We start from the raw sequence: 26,626 nt of genomic DNA on the forward strand, positions 1-26,626 counted from the left end.
TCAAAGAGAACCTTCTAGGAGAAGAGAGGCTAGTGGTTCAGGCTCGGAGGCCTCAGTCGCCCCTGGGAAGGGGGACAATTCCTCGCACTCCTCGGCCTCCTCGTCGTCTTCCTCAGATGAAGACTCTAGCCGGTTCTGCTTCCCCTTAGACCAGATGGACAGATTAGTGAAAGCTATACGGTCCACCATGGGGGTAGCGGAAAAAAAACGGGAACTCTCAGCACAGGACATAATGTTCGGGGGGTTGGACCCCAAAAAACGTAAAGCTTTTCCATTGAACGAAAAGGTTCAGAGCCTAATTGATAGAGAATGGAAGAGACCGGAGAAAAGGGGCTCCATGCCACCAGCCTTTAAGCGGAGATACCCCTTTGATAACCCGGTAGTAAACAGATGGGATAAAGCCCCGAAACTAGATGCAGCAGTAGCCAAAGCATCTAAAAAATCCGCCATACCGTTTGACGATATGGCCTCCCTGAAAGATCCGTTAGATAAAAAAGCGGATTCTTTCCTTAAAGGGACATGGGAGATGTCAGCAGGCGCGTTAAGACCAGCGGTAGCTGCCACCTGTACAGCCAGATCTATGATGGTCTGGCTAGATCAGCTAGATTCCGAACTAAGAGATGGAGCTTCAAGATCATCTATTCGGAAAAATTTGCCCATCATTCAAAATGCCGCGGCGTTTTTAGCCGATGCTTCTGCAGACTCTGCAAGAATGGCGGCTAAAGCCGCAGGTCTGTCTAATGCAGCGCGAAGAGCGCTCTGGTTAAAATGCTGGCCAGGAGATATTCAAGCCCGGTCCCGTCTCTGTTCCATTCCCTGCGAGGGGGAGTACCTATTCGGCCCCGTCTTGGACGAATTGTTGGGGAAAGCTGGAGATGACAAAAAGAAATTTCCCAGTCTCCCGAACCCCTCTTACAGACGTCCCTTTGCCAGGAAAGGGTTTTTCCGGAGAAGGCCGTCCAGAGATCAGGGCAGATGGGATGACAAAAAAAGGAAAGGTACAGGATTCATGTTTGGGGGAGGGCGCCAGGAAGGTCCAGCTCGGGATACGAAAAAGCCGCCCCAATGACTAGTTGCCCCAGTAGGAGGGAGACTAGCTGCCTTCTACCCATCCTGGTCTCTGATCTCCAATAGCAGCTGGATATTGGGGATAATAGCCGTGGGACTACGACTAGAGTTTTCTAGGATTCCCCTTGATCAATTTAAAATCGCCCCACTCAGGTCATCTGCTGCAGAACAAGCTGCCCTGGAAGCCGAGGTTCATAACCTGTGCGCTAAGAAAGTCCTGATAGAGGTTCCAGAGGAAGAATGGGGGAAGGGATTCTACTCCCCTCTGTTCCTGGTCCGCAAACCGGACAGCTCCTTTAGGACAATAATTAACCTTAAGGCCCTCAACAAGTTTTTGGTCATACGTCCCTTTAAAATGGAAACGATTAAGTCTGCAATAAAATTGCTGTTCCAAAACTGCTTCATGGTGGTGTTAGATCTAAAAGACGCATACTACCATATACCCATCCATGCAGGCCATCAGCGGTTCCTCAGAGTGGCGGTTCAGTTGGATGGGTCAATTCGACATTTCCAATATGCGGCCCTCCCTTTTGGAGTGGCAGTCGCTCCCAGAGTGTTTACTAAGGTGATAGCGGAGGTCATGGCCCATCTACGTGAATCGAACATTCTGGTGATTCCCTACCTGGACGATTTTCTTATTGTAGGTAAAACGGCGAACCATTGTTTACAACAGCTACAAAAGGCAATGTCTGCCCTAGAACGGTTAGGATGGTTGCTGAACGTCAAAAAGTCCCGGTTGCAGCCAATGAAAGTCCAACAATTTTTGGGCCTAACCCTGGATTCTGAAAAACAGGAATGCCGTCTGCCTCCGGACAAGCTTGTTCGCCTCCATTATCAGATCCTGAACGCCTCCAATAACCCCACCATGTCCCTCAGAAAAGCCATGTCCCTTCTAGGCTCTCTTTCAGCCTGTATCCCGGCAGTCCAGTGGGCCCAGTTTCAGGCAAGGAAACTACAGAGCGAGGTCTTATTACATCAAAAAGTCCTTGGAGGTTACTTGGAGGGTCAGCTAACCTTATCCCGTAACACAAGGGAGTCCCTAGAGTGGTGGTTAGACAAAGATAACTTATCAAAAGGGGTGCCCTGGGAGTATAACGTAACCCGCATAGTCACCACGGATGCTAGTCCTTACGGTTGGGGAGCTCATATGGGTGAAATTTTAGTCAAGGACCAATGGCAACATCATCAGTTAAGAATGTCATCTAACCTAAAAGAATTGACAGCGGTAGAACAGGCGGCTAAAAAGCTCCTTGTGTACCTACAGGGCCATCACGTGCGAGTGTTCTCCGACAATCGGGTCACCGTGGCATACATCAATCACCAAGGCGGGACCCGTTCCAGACCCCTGATGTTTGTAGCAGAGCGGTTGTTCCAGCTAACAGAACAATACTTCCTATCTTTAACAGCATTGCATATAAAAGGAAAAGACAACATCACGGCAGACTTTTTAAGCTGCAATCGGCTAAAGCAAGGGGAATGGTCTTTAAACACCTCCATATTCAATCTGATTGTTCAAAAGTGGGGATATCCAGAGGTAGACCTATTCGCCACCAGAGACAACACGCAATTGAAACAATTCTGCTCCCTGAATCCCAGAGAAAATCCTCTGGCGGTAGATGCCTTCCTGATAAACTGGGACTTCAAACTAGCCTACGCCTTCCCTCCCCTATCTCTTCTACCCCTGGTGATGAGGAAAATCAGGAAAGACAGAGCGAGGGTTATAGTCATCGCTCCATTTTGGCCCAGGAGAGCATGGTTCTCATGCCTCAGGACCATGTCGGTGTCCGATCCTTGGGTTCTGACGGACATCCCGGATCTCCTGTCCCAGGGCCCAGTCTTCCATCCTCAGGTGGCTGGCCTTCATCTGACGGCGTGGAGTTTGAACGGTCATTATTAGAAGAGAAGGGTTTCTCCGCAGACCTAATTAACACCCTACTTAAGAGTAGAAAAATCATTACCACAAAAATTTACGTTAGAATTTGGAAAAAATTCCTTCAAAACTCAGAAGTAATCGCTGGGGATTCAGCACCTATAATGCAGATATTAGAGTTCCTACAAAAAGGTCTAGACATGGGACTCTCTACCAGTACCCTTAAAGTACAAGTGTCAGCCTTGGGGGCTCTGTTTAGCTGTAACATTGCTGGTAATCATTGGATAAGCAGATTCATTAAGGCAGCAGGTAGATCCAGGCCAATATTGAAGGATAGGTTTATGCCGTGGGACTTGAACCTAGTCCTCACTGCTATGACAGAGACTCCATTCGAACCTATCTCGTCGGCTTCCCTAAAAAACCTGTCCCTCAAGGTAGCCTTCCTGGTAGCTCTAACATCAGCTCGCAGAATAAGCGATATTCAGGCCTTATCTAGGTGTCCTCCTTATTTACAGTTTAAAGAGGATAGGGTAATACTTAGACCTGATCCAGCGTACTTGCCAAAGGTAGTTTCTAGTTTCCATAGGACACAGGAGATAGTTCTGCCATCCTTCCTCCCTAATCCAACTAACGAAAAAGAAAGGAAACTACACACCCTGGATCTCAGGAGAGGCCTCATAGAATATCTGTCAGTCACCGATCCCTGGAAGAAAGATAATGCCCTATTTATCTCTCATCAAGGCCCCAGAAAAGGTTGTAGAGCATCAAAAAATACACTAGCCAGATGGATTAGAGAGGCGATTGCAATAGCATACACATCAAAGGGCAGGTCGCCACCTGGGAAGCTGAGGGCGCATTCCACCAGGGCAATGGCAACCTCATGGGCCGAATGATCAGAAGTCTCCATCGACCAGATATGTAAGGTGGCCACTTGGTCCTCTCCGAGCACCTTTTATAGTCATTATAGGCTAGACCTGGGTGCTTCCACAGACCTCTCTTTTGGTATAAGGGTGCTGCAGGCTGTAGTCCCTCCCTAAAGTTGATATTACTCTCTGTAAATCTCTCAGGTGGTGCTGTCATGGACGACCGAATAAAGTCTTAGTTACTCACCGGTTAACGGTATTTTTCGGAGTCCATGACAGCACCCGTATATTCCCTCCCTTATAGTTTAATTGGGGTGTGCACGTCTTTTTTCTTGTATATGCTCACTGGTGATAAAAGTTATAATTGTAAAGAATACTGTACATAAATCATGCATTAACCTTGGAAGTCCTCTTGTGCTCTGTAATCCAACTGATGCGTGGGAGAGGTGCCACCCTTTTTGTATCTGTAGGTTTCCTGTTCCTAAAGGGCGGATCCCCTCTCTCAGGTGGTGCTGTCATGGACTCCGAAAAATACCGTTAACCGGTGAGTAACTAAGACTTTCTTGCTCACCAAGTTGATGTTTCTATTGATACCATTTTGGGATAGATATGATGTTTTCATTGCCTATTATTGCAATTTGCGGTGACAAAAAAAAAAGTAATTCTGTCGTTTTTCTTTTCGTTTCGTTACGCCCTTTACTTGTTTTTACTGGTCTACTTCAGACCCCCCTGGCTGTCATGCCAAACCCATCAGCGCCCCGCAATCATGTGACAGGAGCACCGATGGGCGTGGTTTGTGACGCTCATCTGGTTTGTGTGAGTTAATTGCCTCTGTCAGAGATTGACAGTGCCGTTTAACATCTTAACAGATTCCACCTGCGGCTGTTAGGGGCACATGACAGCTGATTAAATCAGCTGTCATGTGCTGGGAAAGATGAGGTTCAGTCCTGGAGTCCACATCAAAGGGAATGACACGACCTGTGGTGTTCCTATAGGTCATGAAGGGGTCAAATGTCTAACGTGTGAACGTATGCTTTTAATACAAGCCTAAAGTGCAGCGTGAAAAGAACCATACTTAAAGGGAATCTGTTCTTCAGGTTTCTACTTCCAGAGAACAGCATATTCTAGTGGCAGAAACTCTGATTCCAGTGATCTGTCACTTGCTGGGCTACTTGCTGTTATTTTGATTAAATCACAGACTGAATGCGGAGCCCTGTATAACCCCGCCCGCGCCACTGATTGGCAGCCGATCTGTGTACACTGGTAGAAAGCTGCCAATCAGTGGTGGGGGTGGGGTTTTTCTGGCAGCAGGTTTACTGGTCCTCTAATGATAATCTCCTGCTGATAAAACAGTGATTATTATCAAAACTAAAGCAAGCAGCCCAGTAAGTGACACATCTCTAGGATCAGGGTCTGTTTCTATGTACCGTAATTCTTTCAGATTAGGTGGAAAAAAAATCTGTTGACAGATTCTCTTTAAAGGGAGAACAATCTTAAAGATATTGTCCAATTATTAACCAATACCCCTATGTACATTGGGCGTTAGTGATCATGTGCAGCCTCTGCTCTCTTCACGGTCTGTGGCCGTGTGGTGGTTGCACGTACTCGCTCCCGCTCCATTCGCAGAGGGTACTTCGGACTCCCCATCCCCCATTCTCGGACTACTTGATACTGAACTTAAACTGGAAAATTTATAGAACTTTCCTTTTCGTAAAGAAATTCCTTTATTTGTTGGATCCATTAGTATTATGTTTCAATATGACATTTCAGATAAAATAATGATAATATCGGAAATTATCCCTTTGGTCGTGGGAGCGTTCTGGTAATATATGACTGCCATTAATTCCTCGTTCTCGCTGCGGTTGCCCCGGAGACCTTTAATAATATACAGGTTGTGTTAGGTCAGACGGTTGTGAATTCTCCATCGCTTGTTCATGGCAGCCAATAATGCGCTCACAGTCCTGGACGAAATGGTAACCGCAGGGCATGATACCTTTAAATCCACAAAACACCCTATTATAATCCAGTTATTACGGTAAACAAATATTTTAAATTTTTTTTTTTTTGCTCCACGTCACAATCTTCATAAGAAAAAAAAAAAGTACTTGAAGAGGTATTCCCATCACCAAGATCCTATCACAACATGTAATAGGTGTAAAATTAATATTAGCAAATACCTCCAATTAGATATATAGTATAGTTCTTCTGATTAGCTATGTCGCTTACCCCATGTACAGTACATTGCAGTAGCTTCAATATCCATAGTTACGGCCAGTCACACTGTGCCTGTTTCCGTGGCATTCAGTATATGAGTGGCAGTAATATGGATACCTGTGCTACTGCAATGCCCTGCACAACAGGTCAGCGACGTCGTATTGTTCTTCTGATTCTCTATTTCTAATTGGAGGTATTTGCTGCTATTATTATTATTATTATTACTACATTTACTACATATTAGGGTAAGATCTTGGAGATGGGGATACCCCTATTAATCTGACATTTTACTCAGACTACTGAGTCTAACAATAGACTGTCACATCTTGTTCTGTAGAGTTCCCATTTGAGCAGACATCTCATTATGATCACAGGCAGAAATAACACAGAATCTGCAGTTCACAGTAGCTGATGGTCGCAGCTCACATACTTCCCCCTCCCTGCACAGTGACCTCTGCGTAGATCACAGAGTATGCCCACAGCACTCCCCCAGAGGTCAATATCGCATTCCTACAGACTACAGATTCCTACAGACTACAGATTCCTACCGTCCTTCTGGGAGCAGCAAAATCTCCGAAACGCCGTTAACTGCAGCATAGGTGAGACTTCGGACCCCAAAATTAAGAACAGAAAACGATTAAAATAAATGTTCATATCAGTTTATTGAATCCCTTTAGTATATTTCTCTGAAGAACCTTTGTGCCATATAAAGGGAATTAATGGGGTTTTGTAGAGTCTCTAGTTATGGGATCTAACATCAGATGGGACAGTTAGGCCACATTCACACGGTCAGTATTTGGTCAGTATCTTACATCAGTATTTGTAAGCCAAAACCAGGAGTGGAGTCAGCAGTACTTACCCTCCTAAGCCATCTGAGCATGCAGTTCAGAGAAAGTTGTATAAAATGACACCTTGATATCTGCGATCCGATGTCTTATTCCAGACAAATCCACATTTTTCTTAACATGTAAATGAGCTGTTAAGATCTATTGGCCAGACATAGATATCCCTGAGAATCTGCCTTTAGAGATTATTCTAAATGAAAGGAGGCATTACCAGTCTGAAGCATGTAATGACGGACAGTCTACTGTCCTGATCTCACTGCAGAGTTATTACTGGTTATAACTAATACAGTACAGCAGAGCTATACTTTGTCTCATTAGAAACACATTTACAGATGCAGTCATCCTCTCATAGTACTTCAACTTCCATCTCACAAGCAGCCAGTCTGGGGTGGGGGGAGCGCTACAGCAGACCTGACAGCACTGTGACAGGACAACTGCAAATGTGTTTGTAATGAGACAAGCTCCAACTCTGTGTTGGTTAAAATCAGGCACAGCTCTGCAGGCGAGCTGACAACACTATGAGAGGACAACTGCTGCTGTGTTTGTAATAAAACAAAGTTCAGCTCTGCTGTACTGTGTTAGTTGTAATCACACTTAGCTCTGCACTGACATCACGATATCAGTCAGTACATGTCTCACACTTATAACGCCCCCTTTCATTTAACATACGCTCCAGAGGCAGATTCTCAGGGAGATCTATGTCCCGTCCATAGATCTTAACAGCTCATTTACATGAAGAAAAATGTAGATTTCTGCGGATCACAGATATGAAGGTATTGTTTTATTCATCTTTCTATGACCCACATGTCCATATAGATGGCTTAGGAGGGTTCTTCTTAGTGATGGTTTCCCTGTGTGGGCTACTTGGTTTTATGTTTGCCGTTACTGATTCCAATTTGGACAAATTAGCTTTTGGAGTTTAAGATGGGTTAAACATTTTATCAGGCTGCTTCTCTGTCCGTCCCCCATGCTTTGCCCCGCAACTCTACTAGCTCAGCAGGTCGGTGCATGTTGACCCGATTTCTGGTGAAGCAAAAATGATAAACTATTAGCAGCTAAGCTTTGATGGTGAATGAACCTCAGCTGGGGGGAATGGGGAGCATCCGCTCTGTGATGATGACTTTATTTTTCTTCACCATGCACCTTTTGGTCCTCGCCATAAAAATCCTTCCTTTCTAATTCCAGCCTGCTCAGATTGACATGTGGGTGTAAGATTGTGTGTGAGGACTGTGGATCCTTACAGCCGGGGTGTGTGAATAATTTACAGGCAGCTGTTTTATGGACTTGTGTAACAAAGCGCAGCGAGGACTGAACGTCACTTCTTGGCCCGCTCTGCCCTCGCCGATCGTAGCGTTCGCCACGGCAGGGATTTACCTTCCATGACACCTCGCAACATGCAAGGCTTTCACACTTCTTTTCTCAGTGTGTAGGAGCAGGAGATTTCCTCTGACATCAGAATTCCTGAGATCCCGGCTGCATTTTTAAGTGCTTCTTTCCTTCTGTTGGTTCATCATTTAGGCAGATTCTCCTGTGTGATTGTTTCTCCCATACACACTAGCTGCATGGCGTCTGTCCCTAACTGTGACAGATGCCGGATTTCTTTTTTTTTTTTTCTCTCTCTCTCTTTGGGTCCCTGACCCATTGACTTTAATAAAGTACATGAGGGTTCATGCGTCATGCCGCAGCTATGATGTCGGCTACCCTAAAGTAGCGGTAAAAGGCGGCACTCCTGTCCCGTGATGCAGCCGCAGACCACAGTCTTTTTCCGATGGATTGGGATATGCGAATTGATTCCCAACAGCTCAGTTTAGGATTTGTACTGTGGGTTTGCAGTTTACACCGCCGTGGAAATGCTCACAAAAATTCCCTATTCAGCAAGAGTAATTGATGTCTTACCTACATCTTTACTACCGTTTTTAAGAATTGACATCTCTACGGCTCTCATAGCAAAAAAAGAGAAAAACGATTTGGTATGGATTTTGTCACACCGTGAGAGCCGAAATCCGCATAAAATTTTAGCAAGTGAATATGTATAAAATTTACTGTGCAAGTGTCTGATGACTGGCTTTAATCTTAATATTTCGAATGTGATTTTTAGGTAGCAAATTCACTTAAGTCTGTGCAAGTGGCTGTGATCCCAAATTTTGGTCTTTCAGAACGTCTTCACCCATATTACTACAGCACGAGGTGCAGAATGAACCACGCCGACACTATGCGTTGGCCAGGGGCCCGGAGGCAGCCGACTCTATGCGTTGGCCAGGGGCCCGGAGACAGCACACGATTATGTGCCCTGTCTGTCGGCCAAGCCCAATGTGTCGCCTTCCACATCCTCATCTTACAGCCAAAGCTCCACGTATTCGGAAGCAATACGAGACATTTTCATATGGTGAATGCAGTTGAAAGCCATTAGTGAAGCTGTTGTAGATGATGGATAAGTCTGAGCAAAATATTTATTTGATTAATTCTTTCTGGATTTTTTTTTTTTTAATCGTCTGAAGTAGTGATGAGCGAATGTCCTCGGGTAAGGCCTGGATCACACTTCCGCTTTTTCAAATCCGTCAAAATCCGTCGGTTTCCGTCAAAAAACGGATCCGCCATTTTTTTTGAGGATCCGTTTTTTTTGTCCCATAGACTTCCATTAGCGGTTACCGCGGATCCGTCAGAAAATGGATCCGTTTAAAAAAAACGGATCCGTTTGCATCCGTTTGCGGCAGAAAACGGAAACGGATCCGTTTGGTGGACACAAAAAACGGATGTGTGAAACAGGCCTTAGGTGTTATCTGAGCATGCTCGGGTGCTAACCGAGTGTCTTCGGCGTACTCAAAACATACGTTCGAGTCCCCACGGCTCCATGTCTCGCGGCTGTTCGACAGCAGCAACACATGCATGGATTTCCTGTTTGTTAGAAAAGTCCTGCATGTGTTGTTGGCTGTCGAACAGCCATGAGACATGCAGCCGTGGGGACTAAAACATATTATTCGAGCATGCCGACGACACTTGGTAAGCACCCGAGCATGCTCGAATGACACTTTATCCGAGCACGTTCATTCATCACTAGTTAAAAGTTGACATAAAATCTTCAGAAACGTTAAGATTTTTTCACTCCTAAATGTCTGGACTTATGTTCTATTAGGTCAGTATATAAAAGCATCTTCCATCGTGCTCTTCTTACAATATTGTGACCTGGACATACTAAATCTTATATGTAGACCCGTGGGCAATGGCCTTACGCTTAAAGGGATGGCTAGGAGTCCTGCTGCCGGATTGCCTCATTTGAATGGGATCAAAGGAGATGGTTGAATACAGCGATCAGCTATTTTCATCCGTCCCATCTAACCGCAGGACTTCAAAGGCCTGTTTTTGGCTTCATTAGGGGTTCATGTGATACATTGTTTAAGTGATGGGTTGTTTGGATGGACAAACCCTTTTAATGTTTGACTCCAGTATGACCGATTCTATCAATCATATGTCAAATGGTAAGTATGAACGTCCCGGGTACCAACCTGCATAACTAAGGCTGGCTTCACATTTGCGCGTGGAGGATAGAGGATCTGCGGACTTCCTCCGTGAAGCTCCGCCCACAGCTGCACCTCCTCCGGTCAGCTCCGCCTACGGCCTACTTCTGCATGCGACTTGATAGGGTATCTATCTTTAGCATTGGGTACGCAGGTCGTGCGGATGTATGCGGATGCCTCCACTTTCGTCATTTTGACAATGTGGCGATCGCATCATGTTTGAATTTTATGCGGTCGCCGCATCATCATCGTAAAGATAGGGTACGCAGGCCGCATGCAGAAGTATGCGGCCGTAGGCGGAGCTGACCGGAGGAGGTGCAGCCATAGGCGGAGCTTCACGGAGGAAATCCGCAGACGCCCGCAGATCCTCCATCCGCAAATGTGAACCTAGCTCTAGCTGGAAAAAAACAGAAGCATAATCTAAGAAAAAAAAACATACTGTAAAACAGCATAGTAGGTTTGCACAAAGAAAATCAACAAAAATGTTTCTTCTCTATAGAATTTTGCAGTCTTGACTTGTTTTATTAATGTGTATTACCAGAAATTGTCTGAAATAACAATGCTGGAACATGTCTTCATATAACTCTGTGCCTCTCTTTATGCTTTGTGGAAATGTATGAGTGAACTGACAGCTGTACGTAGCTGTTCCACTTGTCATTAGCGCTTCCAATCCTTCCCGTTGGAGTGCGAGGAGTCGCCCTCTTGTTGACAAAGGGAATTGTAAAGTCCGGCTTGCTTGCTGCCGATTTGCTTACCCAGTAAAATATAACTTGGTTTCTTGTGTCTTTGGAAAGTGACTTCATTTCTCCATCTGTCCCTGTGATCTCTTACAAGCTCCTTGTCACTTTGCATCAAATCTCTATGATCTCCTCCATTCCGATCATTTCCTGAAACATCTCAGTGTTGATCCGTCATTAATGCAGGCGGTAATGATCATTTGTGGGGGTGTCCGGACTGTCCTCAAATTGCAGATTTTGTTGGAAGGAAGGGTTGGAGATGTTGAATTTTAACAAGCCTGATCTTTTTGTACTCACACAAGAGATATGCCGTCATCGGACGTATCTGGTAGCAGCTGACACCACTCTACCCAATGAGCATACATGAGAGTTGAGCAGAAAGATTTGCAGGACCCTGATCTGTGGCCGTGTCAGTAGTCTATGGCTGCCATTCTGGGATTCCTTGTGCTTCTAATTAGTAGTGTCTATTAATTAGGAGTGGGGCCTACCAGTCCAGGAGTAGAGGGCCTACCAGTCCAGGAGTAGAGGGCCTACCAGTCCAGGAGTAGAGGGCCTACCAGTCCAGGAGTAGAGGGCCTACCAGTCCAGGAGTAGGGGGCCTACCAGTCCAGGAGTAGGGGGCCTACCAGTCCAGGAGTAGGGGGCCTACCAGTCCAGGAGTAGGGGGCCTACCAGTCCAGGAGTAGAGGGCCTACCAGTCCAGGAGTAGGGGGCCTACCAGTCCAGGAGTAGGGGGCCTACCAGTCCAGGAGTAGGGGGCCTACCAGTCCAGGAGTAGGGGGCCTACCAGTCCAGGAGTAGGGGGCCTACCAGTCCAGGAGTAGGGGGCCTACCAGTCCAGGAGTAGGGGGCCTACCAGTCCAGGAGTAGGGGGCCTACCAGTCCAGGAGTAGGGGGCCTACCAGTCCAGGAGTAGGGGGCCTACCAGTCCAGGAGTAGGGGGCCTACCAGTCCAGGAGTAGGGGGCCTACTTCAGATTGTCCTCAAAGGGCAGATATTTGGAGAAAGAAGGATTAGATATACTGAATTTCAACATGCCCTTTTTTTTTTTTTTCCTTTAAGGAGATACACCTTTTCAGTATGCATGCTCAGCTAAGGCCTCTTTCACACTTCCGTTTTTTACAATCAGTCACAATCCGCCAGGTTTTGAAAAAAAGCGGATCCTCAAATTTTTTTTGAGGATCCGTTTTTTTCCCATTGACTTGCATTAATGGCGGATTGCTGTCCGTTGCATCCGTTTTTTGTGAGGATCCGCCAAAAGTTGCTGTCCGTCACCATCCTCAAAAATTTCAAAACGGAGCTTGTAACGTTTTTTTCTCTGGCGGATCCTGCAAACACTGATTTAACCCGAATTTCTTTCTGGGTGCCGGACAAAAAAAAAAATCCTCTCCCTCTCCCTCTCCCTCTCCCTCTCTCCCTCTCCCTCTCCCCCTCTCCCTCTCCCCCTCTCCCTCTCCCCCTCTCCCTCTCCCTCTCCCTCTCCCCCTCTCCCTCTCCCCCTCTCCCTCTCCCCCTCTCCCTCTCCCCCTCTCCCTCTCCCTCTCCCTCTCCCCCTCTCCCTCTCCCCCTCTCCCTCTCCCCCTCTCCCCCTCCCCCTCTCCCTCTCCCCCTCTCCCCCTCCCCCTCCCCCTCTCCCTCTCCCTCTCCCCTTCCCGGCCAGCGATTCCTTTAAATTTCTTCATTTTCAGGATCCGTCTGAAAACGGATCCTGTGCCATCCGTTCACATCAGTTGAGAACGGATCCGCTTGTCCGCCTTTTTGGCGGATTATAACTGATCCAAAAAACTGAAGTGTGAAAGAGGCCTTAGACCAACCTTCAAGTTTATAGAGGGGTCGGGAGGAATAGTTATCTAAGGTGTATGGCCAGCTTGTGGGGTCTCTCGCAGACAACTCCATGGGTGCTTAGGGTCATAAACTTGAATTTCTCTTCTCTGATAAATACTTTATCACTGACCTTTCCATATCTTTCTTGTCATCCTGTTTCCGTTGTGTGTCTGTTGTGAACTAATACAACACTTTTTGTGCCACCTCTGCTATGGCCTCATCCGTCCCCCTGTTTCTGTGCTCTCTGGTTTTCTGTGACCCCCATGTTCCCTGTGGTGGTGTCCGTGATGTGCACGCTCCAGGCTAGCATTGGATGACGTCATCCGGCACAAGCAGCTCAACCTATCATCCCGTTTTTCTCCCAGGGTGGCAGGGGAGAATGATTTTCTTCAGACTGTTATAAACAAAGTGATTGCTGCCAAGGAAGTCAACCACAAAGGTCAAGGTATGTACTTTTCATGCAATCTTCACATCGGAACGCGCAGCTGGGAAAATCCTCTCCGCGGCTCTGTAATTAAAATCGCCATGTACTTAGTAGAGGGTTTTTATTTTAATTAAAATAAATGATTGTGCTCAAGAACAAGGAGAGGATCATTTGTCACCTCTGCTGGATATTCACATTCAGTAGGTCTCTGCGAAGAAATCTCATGATCATGGAAGCGAGGCTGAGTTTTGTTGTCTTTTCCAAATGCAAGATTCCTAATTTTAGGAATTTTAACTCTAAAAAATGATTCTAGGTCCTCATAGATGGACTTAGATTTGCTACCAAACATTTTAGCTGCCTGAAGCCACCACTAGGGGGAGCTGAGGAGATTACCGTATACCGTCCCTTTATATATTTCACTGTATGAAAATGATCTCTCCTCCAGAAAGAAAATGCCATTTCATTTCAAGCAAACCAGACACTCCTCAAATATCTGCCCCTCATTGGTGCATGTTTGTTTTTCCCATAGAGCATTGCGTGGAAATATATTGCAATGCACTGCTCTGCTCTCTCTTCAATGAGACCACGTCCTTCTCTAACTTTATTCTGAAAGCAATCTATAGTAAGGCCTAGTCGTCCTCCAATGTCAGGCAGCCAAAACACAATCTGATCAATGGATGTTCGCCACCTGGAGTTCTGTCATCGATTAATACCTTGTGCCATGGTTGTCGAAAGTACATGTCTACAGACCCGGAAAACACCGCAGCTCGGTTCCCGTTGACTTCACTGAGGGCTGGGCTGCAGTAACTGAAAATGGCTACCCATTGTATAGAGCTGTGGTGTTGCTGCTCCTTACAGTATATACTTTCGGCAACCACATCACCAGATATCTGTTGATTAATGAGGTTCAGATGTCAGACCCCCACCAATCTGATATTGATGACCTAACCTATTGGGGGGTAATCCTCGCTTTAAAGGGAATCTATCATCCACATACAACCTAATGTGTAAATCAAACATCATCTCTATAAAGGAGATAGCATAGGATGCACTATTCACAAGAGGTGATGTCACAGCTCACCTCCTCCTCCTGTACAATAACTGATAACACCTCTATATAAAGTACATAACACAGGATCCACCATTCACAATAGGTGATGTCATAACTCTCCTCCTCCTGTACAATGACTGATACCACCTGTTTATAAGGTAGATAACACAGAGGTGGTATCAGTCATTGTACAGGAGGAGGAGGGGGTTATCTACTTTATAACATAGGATCCGCCTTTCACAATTTCTGATAACACAGCTCACATCCTCCTCCTCTTCCTCCTGTACAATGACTGACTGATAACACCTCTATATACAGTAGATAACACAGGATCCATCATTCACAGCAGGTGATTTCACAGCTCACCTCCTCCTGTACAATGACAGAACACCCCTATATACAATAGATAACACAGGATCCACCATTCTCAATAGGTGATGTCACAGCTCACCTCCTCCTTTACAATGACTGATAACACCTCTATATACAGTAGATAACACAGGATCCACCATTCACAATAGCTCATGTCACAGCTCACCTACTGTAGAATGAATGATAACACATCATTATACAAAAAATAACATAGGATCCATCATACACAATAGGTGATGTCACAGCTCCCCTCCCCCTCCTTCTGTGCAATGACTAATAACATCTCTATAAATGAAAACTCAAACTTAAGACGACTATTGTACTTGTGCCCAATCACCATAAAAAGGAAAAATGAATTATTGATGGAAACAAATTATTATATAATGGGTAACACCTAAACAAATCGCATACATAGGAGAAATGGAGAGGCCAAAAAGCAACAAAACCGAACTCCACAAAATATGGCCAGTCACACAGAATGTCAAAATATGAAATCTATATACTTTTATTGATTTACCAAGATAACCAGGATTAAAAAGTGAGTCACACAAGAAAGAGGCGAGAGAAGAACTAGTGAAAAGGAGACTGAAACCATGCACAATGGCCCGAAGATGGCTGATTCTGTACATGAATGGCAGCAGACACAAACACATCAAGTAAAAGTAGTACGCGGAGAAGACGATGGAAATATAACTCCGTCATTTTTTTTTATAGATCATGATGTGGAAAAAAAGGTTATTTTTTTTAACTACATTTAATATAGATAACGAAATTTAAACAATAGGTCGATTTCTGATGACACGATCCCTTTATTGGTGGAGATGAGTAACTTACTCATGCACCAGCTGCCGTAGACATTATTATTGGCCGGTCTCGCTGTAAAGACAAGTTCTGCCAACTGGCTTATGTCTAGGAGGCTTAGTAGCCAGTTGTATAGTATCTGAGAATCAAACAATATTTTCTCTGCTGTGGATGTTTTCCCCAAGGTAAACTGGCCACTTAGCTGCTGGGTCAAGTTCAATAGCTGCCAGGCGGATAATTACTTGGCCGCTGCGTCAGTCTTTAGGCTCGGGCTACACGGAGACTTTCTGCAGCGATTCTAATGGATAGATGCCATCCACAAGGTTACACATGGCTCGTACAGCTCAATACATTCCTTTGGAACGAAGCTGATGTTAGTTACAGTGAATCGATGGCGCTGCAGACAGTGTTGGCGTAGCCCCTGTCTGTACCCAGAGAGAAGGACTACGTCATTGACGCATTTGTACAGATCAAAAAGATGCAGTGGGCTAGCTGTAATGGTGGATATAGCCAGGGAATGGGCGCCTAAATTAAGGATTGGCAGCCTAGTAGTAACCTGAGTGTTGGGGGAAGTGCAACGTGTTTATATTGACTGGAGAATCACTATTTTAATTTGTACATGGTTCTCATTGACTGTAAATTTAAAAAAAAGTAAATATATATACACACACATGGCCATACCGAAGGGCACTAGGTACTAGGTCTGAATCAAGCCAGACAGCATGAGGTATATAGAATGAGATCTATGATATAGCTTTATAGATATGGCATGAGATATATAGAAAATGCAGAAAGCAGCACTCATGATGCAGTTAAAAGGGATATTTCATCAAAAAACGACCTATTGTTTTAAAGGGAACCTGTCACTTCTGAAAATACTATTTACCTGCAGATATAGGGTTAATTTGCATGTAAATAGCTTTGCAATGCTGCCCGGCTGCCTTATTGAAAGGTCGGCTTCCGAGAGAAGAAAAACTTACTTCGTCCCTGGAGCCGCCGGTTTTCAGTCGAGGGAGCATGGACGGAGCACCTACTTTCGCTACTGTAAGCACGGTCCGGCTCTTTGACAGCCTGCTCTGCATTGCAACTGTGCACAGCCAGCAGTCAGACTGCCGGGACGTGCTTACAGCCGCAGCTCGCCATATGGGGCCAGTTCACTTCTATGGAGAGAAGCCAAGTGAAACGAGTCGCCAAGTTGCCAAAGTATAATGAGCAGTGACGCTATCTGCTCCATGCACGCCCCCTTGACTATAAGCCGCCGGCTCCTGGGAGTATATAAGTTTATTTCCTCAATGTAGCTGCACTTTTTCTGGAAGGCGTCCGGGCAGCTTTGTAACGCTATTTACCTGCAAAATCAACCCTATATTGCTTATATATAATCCTATAGGTAATAACGTTTTCTGAGATGATCGATTGCATTTAAATTGGATTTGTGTGTTTAAATGAATTTTTTATAAATCGTTTTGATGTTTTTAATTTGTTATATTGCTGTGTGTATTAAAAAAAATATTGCAATATTTTTACACCAGGCACTGAAATTATGCGAGAGTCACTCTTCTTGTCCTATACAGACTTCCAGCAGTCCCATTATCATCACAGATTTACAGTTACATATAATGTTTCTATATGGTGAGCCCAGAATTCAACATTCACATTAGGTGATATCACAGCTCACCTCCTCCTGTACAATGACTGATAACACCTCTATATACAGTAGATAACACAGGACTCACCATTCACAATAGGTGATGTCACAGCTCACCTCCTCCTGTACAATGACTGATTACACCTCTATATACAGTAGATAACACAGGATCCACCATTCACAATAAGAGATGTCACAGCTCACCTCCTCCTGTACAATGACTGATGACTCTATGCACAGTAGATAATACAGGATCCAAATTTTGGAATGGACAAACTGACAGCTCACCACCTCCTCCTTGGTTTGTAATGAGTTTTGCACTAATCAGACAATGCTCGTTCCATGGACATCTTATCGGAGCACGCTCGCTCATCACTCACTAGTCAGGAGGAGAGGACGTGTAAACTATAGATACTTATTTCTGCTCCCCCCCCCCCCCCAAGAAAGGTTCCTCAGAGTGTAGATCCACCTCCGTGCCGTAGACTTACGTAAATCTTCAGATTCAAGTCGTGGCTGTGAAGAATGAATAACCATTGATGATAGAGATGTCATTCAGTCACATCCCCTAATGAGGATGAATTGTATAGGAGCAACACAAGCTGTCCGCTAAATATATCTAGCGAGGCGTTACGATGGCGCCCAAGGACGTGTAACCCTTTGTTACTTTCCCCGCAGGTCTGTGGGTAACAATGAAGCTGCTGCCTGGTGACATTCATCAGATCCGAAAGGAATTTCCTCATCTTGTGGATAGATCTACAGCCGTGGCACGAAAAATGGGATTCCCTGAGATTATCATGCCAGGTGTGCAGCTCTGCAATTACTGGGGTTAATGGGAAAGGGCAGCGGGATTCTGTGCCGCTAACTTCATGTTGTAGCAATTAGAACAAGACTAAAGGGGTTTTCTTGAAAAGAAATAATAATTGTAATATTTATATATATTTTTATTTTTCATAGCTAGGACGGTCAACCCTTGACTATAAAACAACAGGTGGGGGTTTTAATAATGGACCCTCTCATCCCGGAGGTTTTTGAGCGCTAAAAAATCCATAAAGCTCTGTTCACACAGTGTAAAACATCCGTTTTTTTTACGACGATTTTCTCCGAATTTGCAGCGGAATCGCAACCCTTAGACTTTTGTGTCTGTTATTCTTCCTGGAAATGTATGAATAAATGGACTCCAGGGTGTTCCAGTTCCCATTGTCAATTGTGTGTGTGCCTGTGTATAGCAGGATACCATCCCTCTGGTGGGGTGAATGGTATTACCCAGTTTCAATCTATTACTATATTATAGATTTTCATTATTTAGTTTATTACACCAGGGAACATAAGGCTCCGTTCACATGTCATTTTCACGTTACTTTGGCAGTTGTCAGAAAATGTCCTGATTCGGGCCGTATGGTTGCATACTTTGCCTTTAACTGGCTTTGATATCAACCAAAAAATGTCCAAATTCATGTAGGGCACTTCAAAAAGACTATACACAAAATTCCCATATATACCAAAAATTAATAATAAAGGGGAAAAAAGAAGAGATCCCAATATAAAATCACAATTTTTATTAGTAAATAATGATAAAATACATCATACATAAAAAAGCAAAAATTCTGCCCAACGGACACCGAGGTCAAATAAGTATCTGCAATATAGTAGCACCCAATATAAATGAGTATCAAGAGGTCTTGGTCTTATACAACAAATTATATATTTTTATGAATCTCTATTGAGACATATCAAATGTAATGTGGGCATAAATAGTCCAATTAATTCCAATCCTGAGTGGAAGACCCGCAATAGAAACAAATTCCAAAGCTATCACCCCTTGTAACATACGTAGAAGTGATGCTGCAAAATAGCTTAAATCATGAGGAATATAACTGAAGGCCCCTACCATATAGTAAACCGTGACAAATCCTTGCCAGTAAACACCAGAAAGCAATTAATGACCACAATACCATAAAAAGCTCCTCATAATGAAAGATGCATATTACCTATTGGGAATGGCGTGTTCACTCGGCGTCCCCTCACCCTGACGCGCGTTTCGCCACCTGCTTCTTCCAGGGGCTGCCGAGCGAACACACCATTCCCAATAGGTAATATGCATCTTTCATTATGAGGCTTTTTATTGTATTGTGGTCATTAGTTGCTTTCTTATTATTTGTTGTATAAGACCTCTTGATGCTCATTTATATTGGGTACTACTATATTGCAGATACTTATTTGAGCTCGGTGTCCCTTGGGCAGAATTTTTGCTTTTTTATGTATGATGTATTTTATTATTATTTACTAATAAAAATTGTGATTTTTATATTGGGATCTCTTCTTTTTTCCCCATCTATTATTAATTTTTGGTATATATTGGAATTTTGTGTATATACTTTAGCTGGCTTTGTCAGCAAAAAAAAGCCTATTATATGAGCAAATGTGTTAGAGGATTTACCAGATTTGACATACAATATGGAATAACTCTCTTGGACCTGATGAGGCTTGTGTATTTACTTTGAAAATTCATGTCACAAGAGATTGTACAATCCTGATATTATGATGAGCATTTTTATAAGTTCAGCTATAGAGTGAGAAAGCTCATGAGGCCAAGTGTATTCAGCCTCTGCACGTTCTCCCCGCCTGTCTGGCAGCCGCAGCTTGTACTAAGCAGTGTGAGATCTCAGCAAATTGGAGGCACTCTGAGGAGCTGTCAATGCAGATAATCTTTTTTGAAAGTTATATATGTTGCAGACATTGATTATCATAGTAAGTACACCAGTCTCATCGGATCTAATGAATGTTTAATGATGTATGCAGTTTATTTTGCAAATTCTGGTCCACTTTAAGGACACATTCAAAACGAGCAGTGAAAGTCACCTTGGGAGTCTGATCCAAGCTGCAATGAGACCATGTGGGAATAGGTGCAATCTTACAGAGATCGTCACCTTCTTAAACAGAGCAAACGTTGTAATACCGAGATATAAAATAGATTTATTAAATTTGGTAGTAGTGCTGCTCTCTGCCACACCATTCGGCTTCTTATATATGCACACTTAAAGGGGTTGTCCGATTTTGGTACATTTTTTCCCCTTTCTTTAAATGCATGCAATTGGGGCTAAAAATCATTTTTGCAATTGGGTTTAATTAAATTTTTTTTGCACCAATTGCCTCCTAAGAGCCGCTTTTTTACACTGTGTATTGTTGGCTGCAGAATGAGTTAACTTGGTTCAGCCACATAGACAGTGTAGTACAGCGGCTGTAGGAGGCAAACGGAGCAAAATTGTAAATGAAACCCAATTACTAAAATTATTTGAACCCTAATTTTCAAGCATTTAAGTAAAAAAAAAAAATAATTGTCCACAAAGGTGGGCATCCCTTTTAAGATCATCACTACTGCCTATCCCCGAGACTAGGCTTTTCCTGGCCTCAAGTCATCAAGTATATTCTACCTGGTCCATAACAGAATTTTCTGACTGCTGGCAAAGTAAAAGAAGCAGAAAGTGCTCTAGAAAGGAAAAAAGTAAAGATCACTTATTCACCCTCCCGGGTGATCCAGCACGCATGCTCCGCCGGTCCCGCACCACCATGTGACTGCCACAGCCAATCAGTAACCTCCGCTGGCATGTGCCGCGCCGTCTGCCAGTACCTGATTTTAGAGCATTTTCTGCTGCTTTTCTCCAAGTCGGCAGGCGCTTCTTAGTTCTGGTTTTGCTACGTTTGCATCTTCAGTTGTAGCTGGCTGCTTTGTTGCAAGCGTCCACATTACCTCCTGCTTCTGAAATTGCTTTGGGAAGCAAATTAAAGGGAAACATTCGTCCAAATAAACCACAACAGGAGGAGGAGGGGACCGAAACAAGAATGGAGGAAAAGGAAGGAATAAAAGGGGTCAACAAAATTCAGGAGGAAAAGGCAGTCTTTCAATAAAGTTTTGATGGAAGAAACTTTTTTCTTTTTTTATTCTTATTAATTAATCTTGGTGTCTTTTAGCTTGTACCTTGTATTACCTTTTTTGATGGAATTCCCTCCATACAGATATTACTTTCGGATCCACCCGATTGAGCATTCCCTTTTAATATATTATCTACGACTATATCTGACATGTGCCGGATGGAAAGTGCGGCGTGATCCCTCTTGAACTGTAACGTTGGCTCCTTGATGGCCGCTGCGATTCTCTTCCCTTTTTTATAAGAAATCAAGAAATCATAGGCTAGAAGCGGCAGAGTGCATTGTGTTGGCCTGGATTTCTTTTTGCTTCGTTTTATAAGCCATGAAAGCACAGCGATGTTCTTTTATTAATTATGCATCAGCATCGCCACCGCAGTAGAACATCCTGGCTGTTACATTAAACTCCAGCAAGGTTTTTGGAGTTATAACTGGAGGCTTTTTTTTTTTTTGCTATACTTAAAGGGAAAATTTAGAGCAACGGAGAAAAACCTTCCTTAATACGTGGCCTTCAGAACGCCTACATCACAGCTTGATAAAACTTCAGAAATATTACATACAGCTAATAACATCAAGACAAGGTCACCTATAGGAATGCTCTTAGCAGCTTGTTACTCCATAGGAGGCTACAGATTACGACATCACATTGCATTTTATTATTCTGATGTATTTAAAGAGGGTATCCAATTCCAAATTATTGATGAGCTCTCCTTAGGATTGGACCCAGCACCCCCACCAATCAGCTCTTTCCACATCCTGTGGCTGCCGGAAGTTAAAGGTTTACTAAGCGGAACACTCCAGCCCCTTAAACTGTGTAGTGGCCGGTCTCCGATACTGAAGATTCGCTCCCATTGAAATAAAGGTGAGCTGAGCTCCAGTACCGGAGAACGGCAACTACACAATGTACAGGTCTGCTGCAGGACGTGCAAAAAAGAGCTGATTGAGATGGGAAAAGGGGCCAGTTTTGGATCCCTATCGATCTGATAATGATAATTTATCCTTATGTTGGATAATTGGGTTCTGTTATCTTTTATTTATATTTTTTTTTTTTTTACATTTTTTCATTTTTTACTTTTTTTTTTCCCACCAGGTGATGTTCGAAACGATATCTATGTTACAATGTTTCAGGGCGACTTTGATAGAGGCAACAAGACTACGGCCAAGAATGTGGAGGTCACCATGTCTGTATTTGATGAGGATGGGAAGCGACTGGAGGTATTTGTTCTTCCCCCGTTTTGTGTACACAAATTTAAGGAACAGACATTGCGGTCATAATGAGTTTTTGTTTTTGGAACCCTTTGCTTTTGAAGGACTTGCGTAATTAAAGTGACACTAAAGTTCACAATAAAATATCCACAATATATACAAAATGCGGACCCCCTCTTTTCAATTTTTTCAGCACAGTTTCGGTAAACAGAGTCCCATTTTCCCAGACGTCTTTATGCATACTGTGCTTTGATTGGCTGAGTTACTTCACCGGGTCCTTGAACGGACTAGCTGAGAGCAGAGAAGTGTACACGGTGTACCAGGGTGGTCTGAAAAGAAGGGACTGGAAATCAGAGAAATTGTCTTAAAAAAATAATTGGGGGCCATGGGCATTTCTAAGTTGCTTCATTGGGTGAGTCCAGGAACCAAGGCAACAGACCATCCCCTTTGGATAATCAATATTGATAACAATGTACACAAAAATACTTCCATTCAATGTTTCAGCTACTGAGGGCCTTTATCAAGCCATAAAACTAAGAGGTGTGCATTTATGGCTTGATAAAGGCCCTCTGTGGCATGGAAGTTTTTTTGTGTACATTGTTATCGATAAAATGATTATCTGAAGGAGACGGTCTGTTGCATTGGATCTTGGAGTTTTATATTGTTACAACGTCTTGAAGGGTTGTACCAAGACTGCACTGACTACAGAGTGGTGCATGGGATATACCTTTTGCAAAAAGAAAAACAGGAATGGTGGCTGTTGTCTGCTGCCACCAAGAGGCTGACACTAAGAACATTAAAAGTTGGCTTTCCTCTTCCCATGCAAGCTAAACCGTCAGCTTGGTGTCATAAAGAGGCAGGCACAGATCTTGGATCATTCCTTTAGGAAGAGAGACCTGGTCAACAGCCTTATCCAGCGGCAGAAGATACTTATGGGTGAAGGATAGTAAGTCTACTCTAGAGGATGTCTCCTATAAGAGAGTGAAGTGCTCTCTCGGACACTTCAACAACCACACAGCGTTTGACAAAGTTCTAACCAGAGAATTGAAGCAGCAGGATGGACATTTTCTGAAGTTTTTTTTCCCAGCAGACCTACTTTTTTCATAAGTTAGACCCACTGGTGTCTTGTTTCATCAAATTCACCACCTTACCCATCGTAGAAAGTGTCCCTGAATAGAGATGAGCTGACACCTGGATGTTCGGGTCCTGCGGGTTGCACTTGAATAGGGGGCACGAACAACCAGTGTTTGCCACGCTGTCACGTGCAGCCATCCATTACTAATCCTATAGTTATATGGTAAATAGAGACACAGCCAGAATAAAGTTGTTTTTTTTTATTTGAAATAAAGCAAAACACTTTTTTACTTTTTTTTTTATTTAAAAATAGCAAACACTGTTATACTCACCTAAAGCTCATTTAATTGAATCCCTCGTCTCCTGTAATAAAAATAAAAAAACAACAATATATTCCTCACCTGTCAGTCGTTCTGTCCCACGCCGTAATCCATGTCTGGAGGATAAACAGTTTTCAACCTAGACGATGCCAAGATACAACCATCCAGGCTGAGAACCACTGAGAAATGAGCTGCTGTGTGCGAAACCTCAGTTACAAATGGTGACGTGATGGAGGTTAATGCCAGTCACTGAGGCTGCGTTCTCAGCCGAAATGAACTGCGATGACCTCGGTGAGATCCCCGCTAGCATTGTGAGAAAGTCTCTTGGTGCAGAGGTGAGTTCACAGCTGTTCATATTCACAGCAGTGAAATTATGCAGGTGAACTGCGTTGAACATGCCTCTGCATCGTGAGACTTTTTCTCACGGTGCTAGCGGGGATCTCACCAAGGTCACCGCAGCTCAGCCTTGGTCAGCTCTATAAGAACAACATTCTGAATTAGGCCGGGATCACACATGCGAGGAACTCGGACGAGTCTCGCATGTTAATACCCGGCACTCAGGAGCAGAGCGTGCGGCTGCATATATTGCTATGTGGCCGCACTCTCAGCTCCTGAGTGCCGGCGGCAGTTCCGGCTATTAACATGCGAGACTCGTTCCTCGCATGTGTAATCCCGGCCTTAAGCTGAAGTGCGCATGCTTGACCTCAGCTCCATCTATTGTCTACTTTGGGACTGCTGGAAATGGTCAAGCGATTTACTCTGCTTTCTCAAGCAGTCCCTTAGACAATGAATGGAGCAAATTCAAATTCCGCTACATTCAAGACTCGGTGAATTCTCTGAAAACTAGGGTCCCAGCACCCACACCTTCAACAATCAGTAAGTTCTTGCTTACCCTATGTGTAGGAGAAGACTTTCGATCCTGACAGTACCCTTTTCAGTAATGCTGCTCCAATGTGTTGATATCATAGTCCTTGCTGCATAGAATATATACGGTATAATTTGTATTTTTCCCTTTATTAATTCCTGTTTATTGTGCAGGATAATCCGATTTGATTATAATATTCCATCACAAGTTAAAGACTCCTCTCATTATATTTTATTAACAAACTCCACTGTACATCTTCTGCTGCTGAGTTATGCGGCTATCGCCTCTGCTCAGAAGCTGTGAACACCTACATTTATTTGCTTTTGTCTTTTCTCGATTTCGCTTTAAGAACGTGATTTACCAGGGAGCCGGAGATGAACCTGTGTCAGAGTACAAGTCGGTGATCTACTATCAAGTGAAGCAGCCCCGGTGGTTTGAGACCGTGAAGGTAAATCGTGCAGTAAAATAATATTTAAAATAATAATAAAAATGTTTTCAATGCGCTTTTTGTTCATAAATGCAGAAAAATAAGAGCAGTGAATGGGGATGATGATTGGAAACTTTTACACTCACTGACAAGTCTATGACCCAGGAGACATTCATTGTGAGGGGCAGACTTTGCTATATTACTCGCATGTGTGATCCCGGCCTTAGAGTAAAAGTGTGGGTAAGACTGAAAAAAGCAATAATGTGTGCCAAAATTTACCCTAAAAATTGGTCAAGATTAGTACATTTTCCCCAATAGATATAAGAAATGGCTCCACCCTTGTCCACAGGCTATGTCTGCTTTTTCAGCTTAACCTCATCTAGAGAACACACACACACACTTGTCACTGACGCATAGCATATTATCACTGTCCTGTAGCCTGAAAGAAATTTATTATTTGAAAATAACTATTGGTTAAATCAGGTTTTTTATGATAAACATGTTTTTTTTTGTTTGATTTTTTTTTAAAGAATTTTTGGGTATGGTTTTCTAATTTTCCCTGTCCCTATCTATTTTTATAAATCTTGAAAACTTGTAGTTTTGACTTTGAGCACTGAGCCTCTTAATAGGCTGACACTTCCTGTTCTGTAGAGGTCACCTCTCGGCAGTCACTTCCTGTTCTGTAGAGATCACCTCTCGGCAGTCACTTCCTGTTCTGTAGAGATCACCTCTCGGCAGTCACTTCCTGTTCTGTAGAGATCACCTCTCGGCAGTCACTTCCTGTTCTGTAGAGATCACCTCTCGGCAGTCACTTCCTGTTCTGTAGAGATCACCTCTCGGCAGTCACTTCCTGTTCTGTAGAGATCACCTCTCGGCAGTCACTTCCTGTTCTGTAGAGATCACCTCTCGGCAGTCACTTCCTGTTCTGTAGAGATCACCTCTCGGCAGTCACTTCCTGTTCTGTAGAGATCACCTCTCGGCAGTCACTTCCTGTTCTGTAGAGATCACCTCTCGGCAGTCACTTCCTGTTCTGTAGAGATCACCTCTCGGCAGTCACTTCCTGTTCTGTAGCGATCACCTCTCGGCAGTCACTTCCTGTTCTGTAGAGTTCACCTCTAAGCCATTACTTCCTGTTCTGTAGAGATCACCCCTTGCCAGTCACTTCCTGTTCTGTAGCGATCACCTCTCGGCAGTCACTTCCTGTTCTGTAGAGATCACCTCTAAGCCACTACTTCCTGTTCTGTAGAGATCACCCCTTGCCAGTCACTTCCTGTTCTGTAGAGATCACCTCTCAGCAGTCACTTCCTGTTCTGTAGAGATCACCTCTCGGCAGTCACTTCCTGTTCTGTAGAGATCACCTCTAAGCCATTACTTCCTGTTCTGTAGCGATCACCTCTCAGCAGTCACTTCCAGTTCTGTAGAGATCACCTCTCGGCAGTCACTTCCTGTTCTGTAGAGATCACCTCTAAGCCACTACTTCCTGTTTTGTAGCGATCACCTCTCGGCAGTCACTTCCTGTTCTGTAGAGATCACCTCTTGGCAGTCACTTCCTGTTCTGTAGAGATCACCTCTAAGCCACTA

At 43.9% G+C, this 26,626-nt stretch overlaps 1 protein-coding gene across 1 annotated transcript in view; it reads left to right on the forward strand.

The window, feature by feature from the left end:
• The window catches only part of DOCK1 (dedicator of cytokinesis 1), a 495,500-nt gene that overhangs the window by 122,205 nt on the left and 346,669 nt on the right, over positions 1-26,626 (forward strand). Inside the window, exons 12-15 of the mRNA XM_073546335.1 lie at positions 13,302-13,381; positions 17,905-18,030; positions 22,244-22,368; positions 24,968-25,066. Coding sequence (XP_073402436.1) covers positions 13,302-13,381; positions 17,905-18,030; positions 22,244-22,368; positions 24,968-25,066 — 430 coding nt within the window. The remainder of the gene's footprint in view (positions 1-13,301; positions 13,382-17,904; positions 18,031-22,243; positions 22,369-24,967; positions 25,067-26,626) is intronic.

Source organism: Dendrobates tinctorius, unplaced genomic scaffold (genome assembly GCF_039654945.1).
Source record: "Dendrobates tinctorius isolate UK_male_01 unplaced genomic scaffold, ASM3965494v1 ptg000147l, whole genome shotgun sequence".
NCBI lineage: Eukaryota > Metazoa > Chordata > Amphibia > Anura > Dendrobatidae > Dendrobates > Dendrobates tinctorius.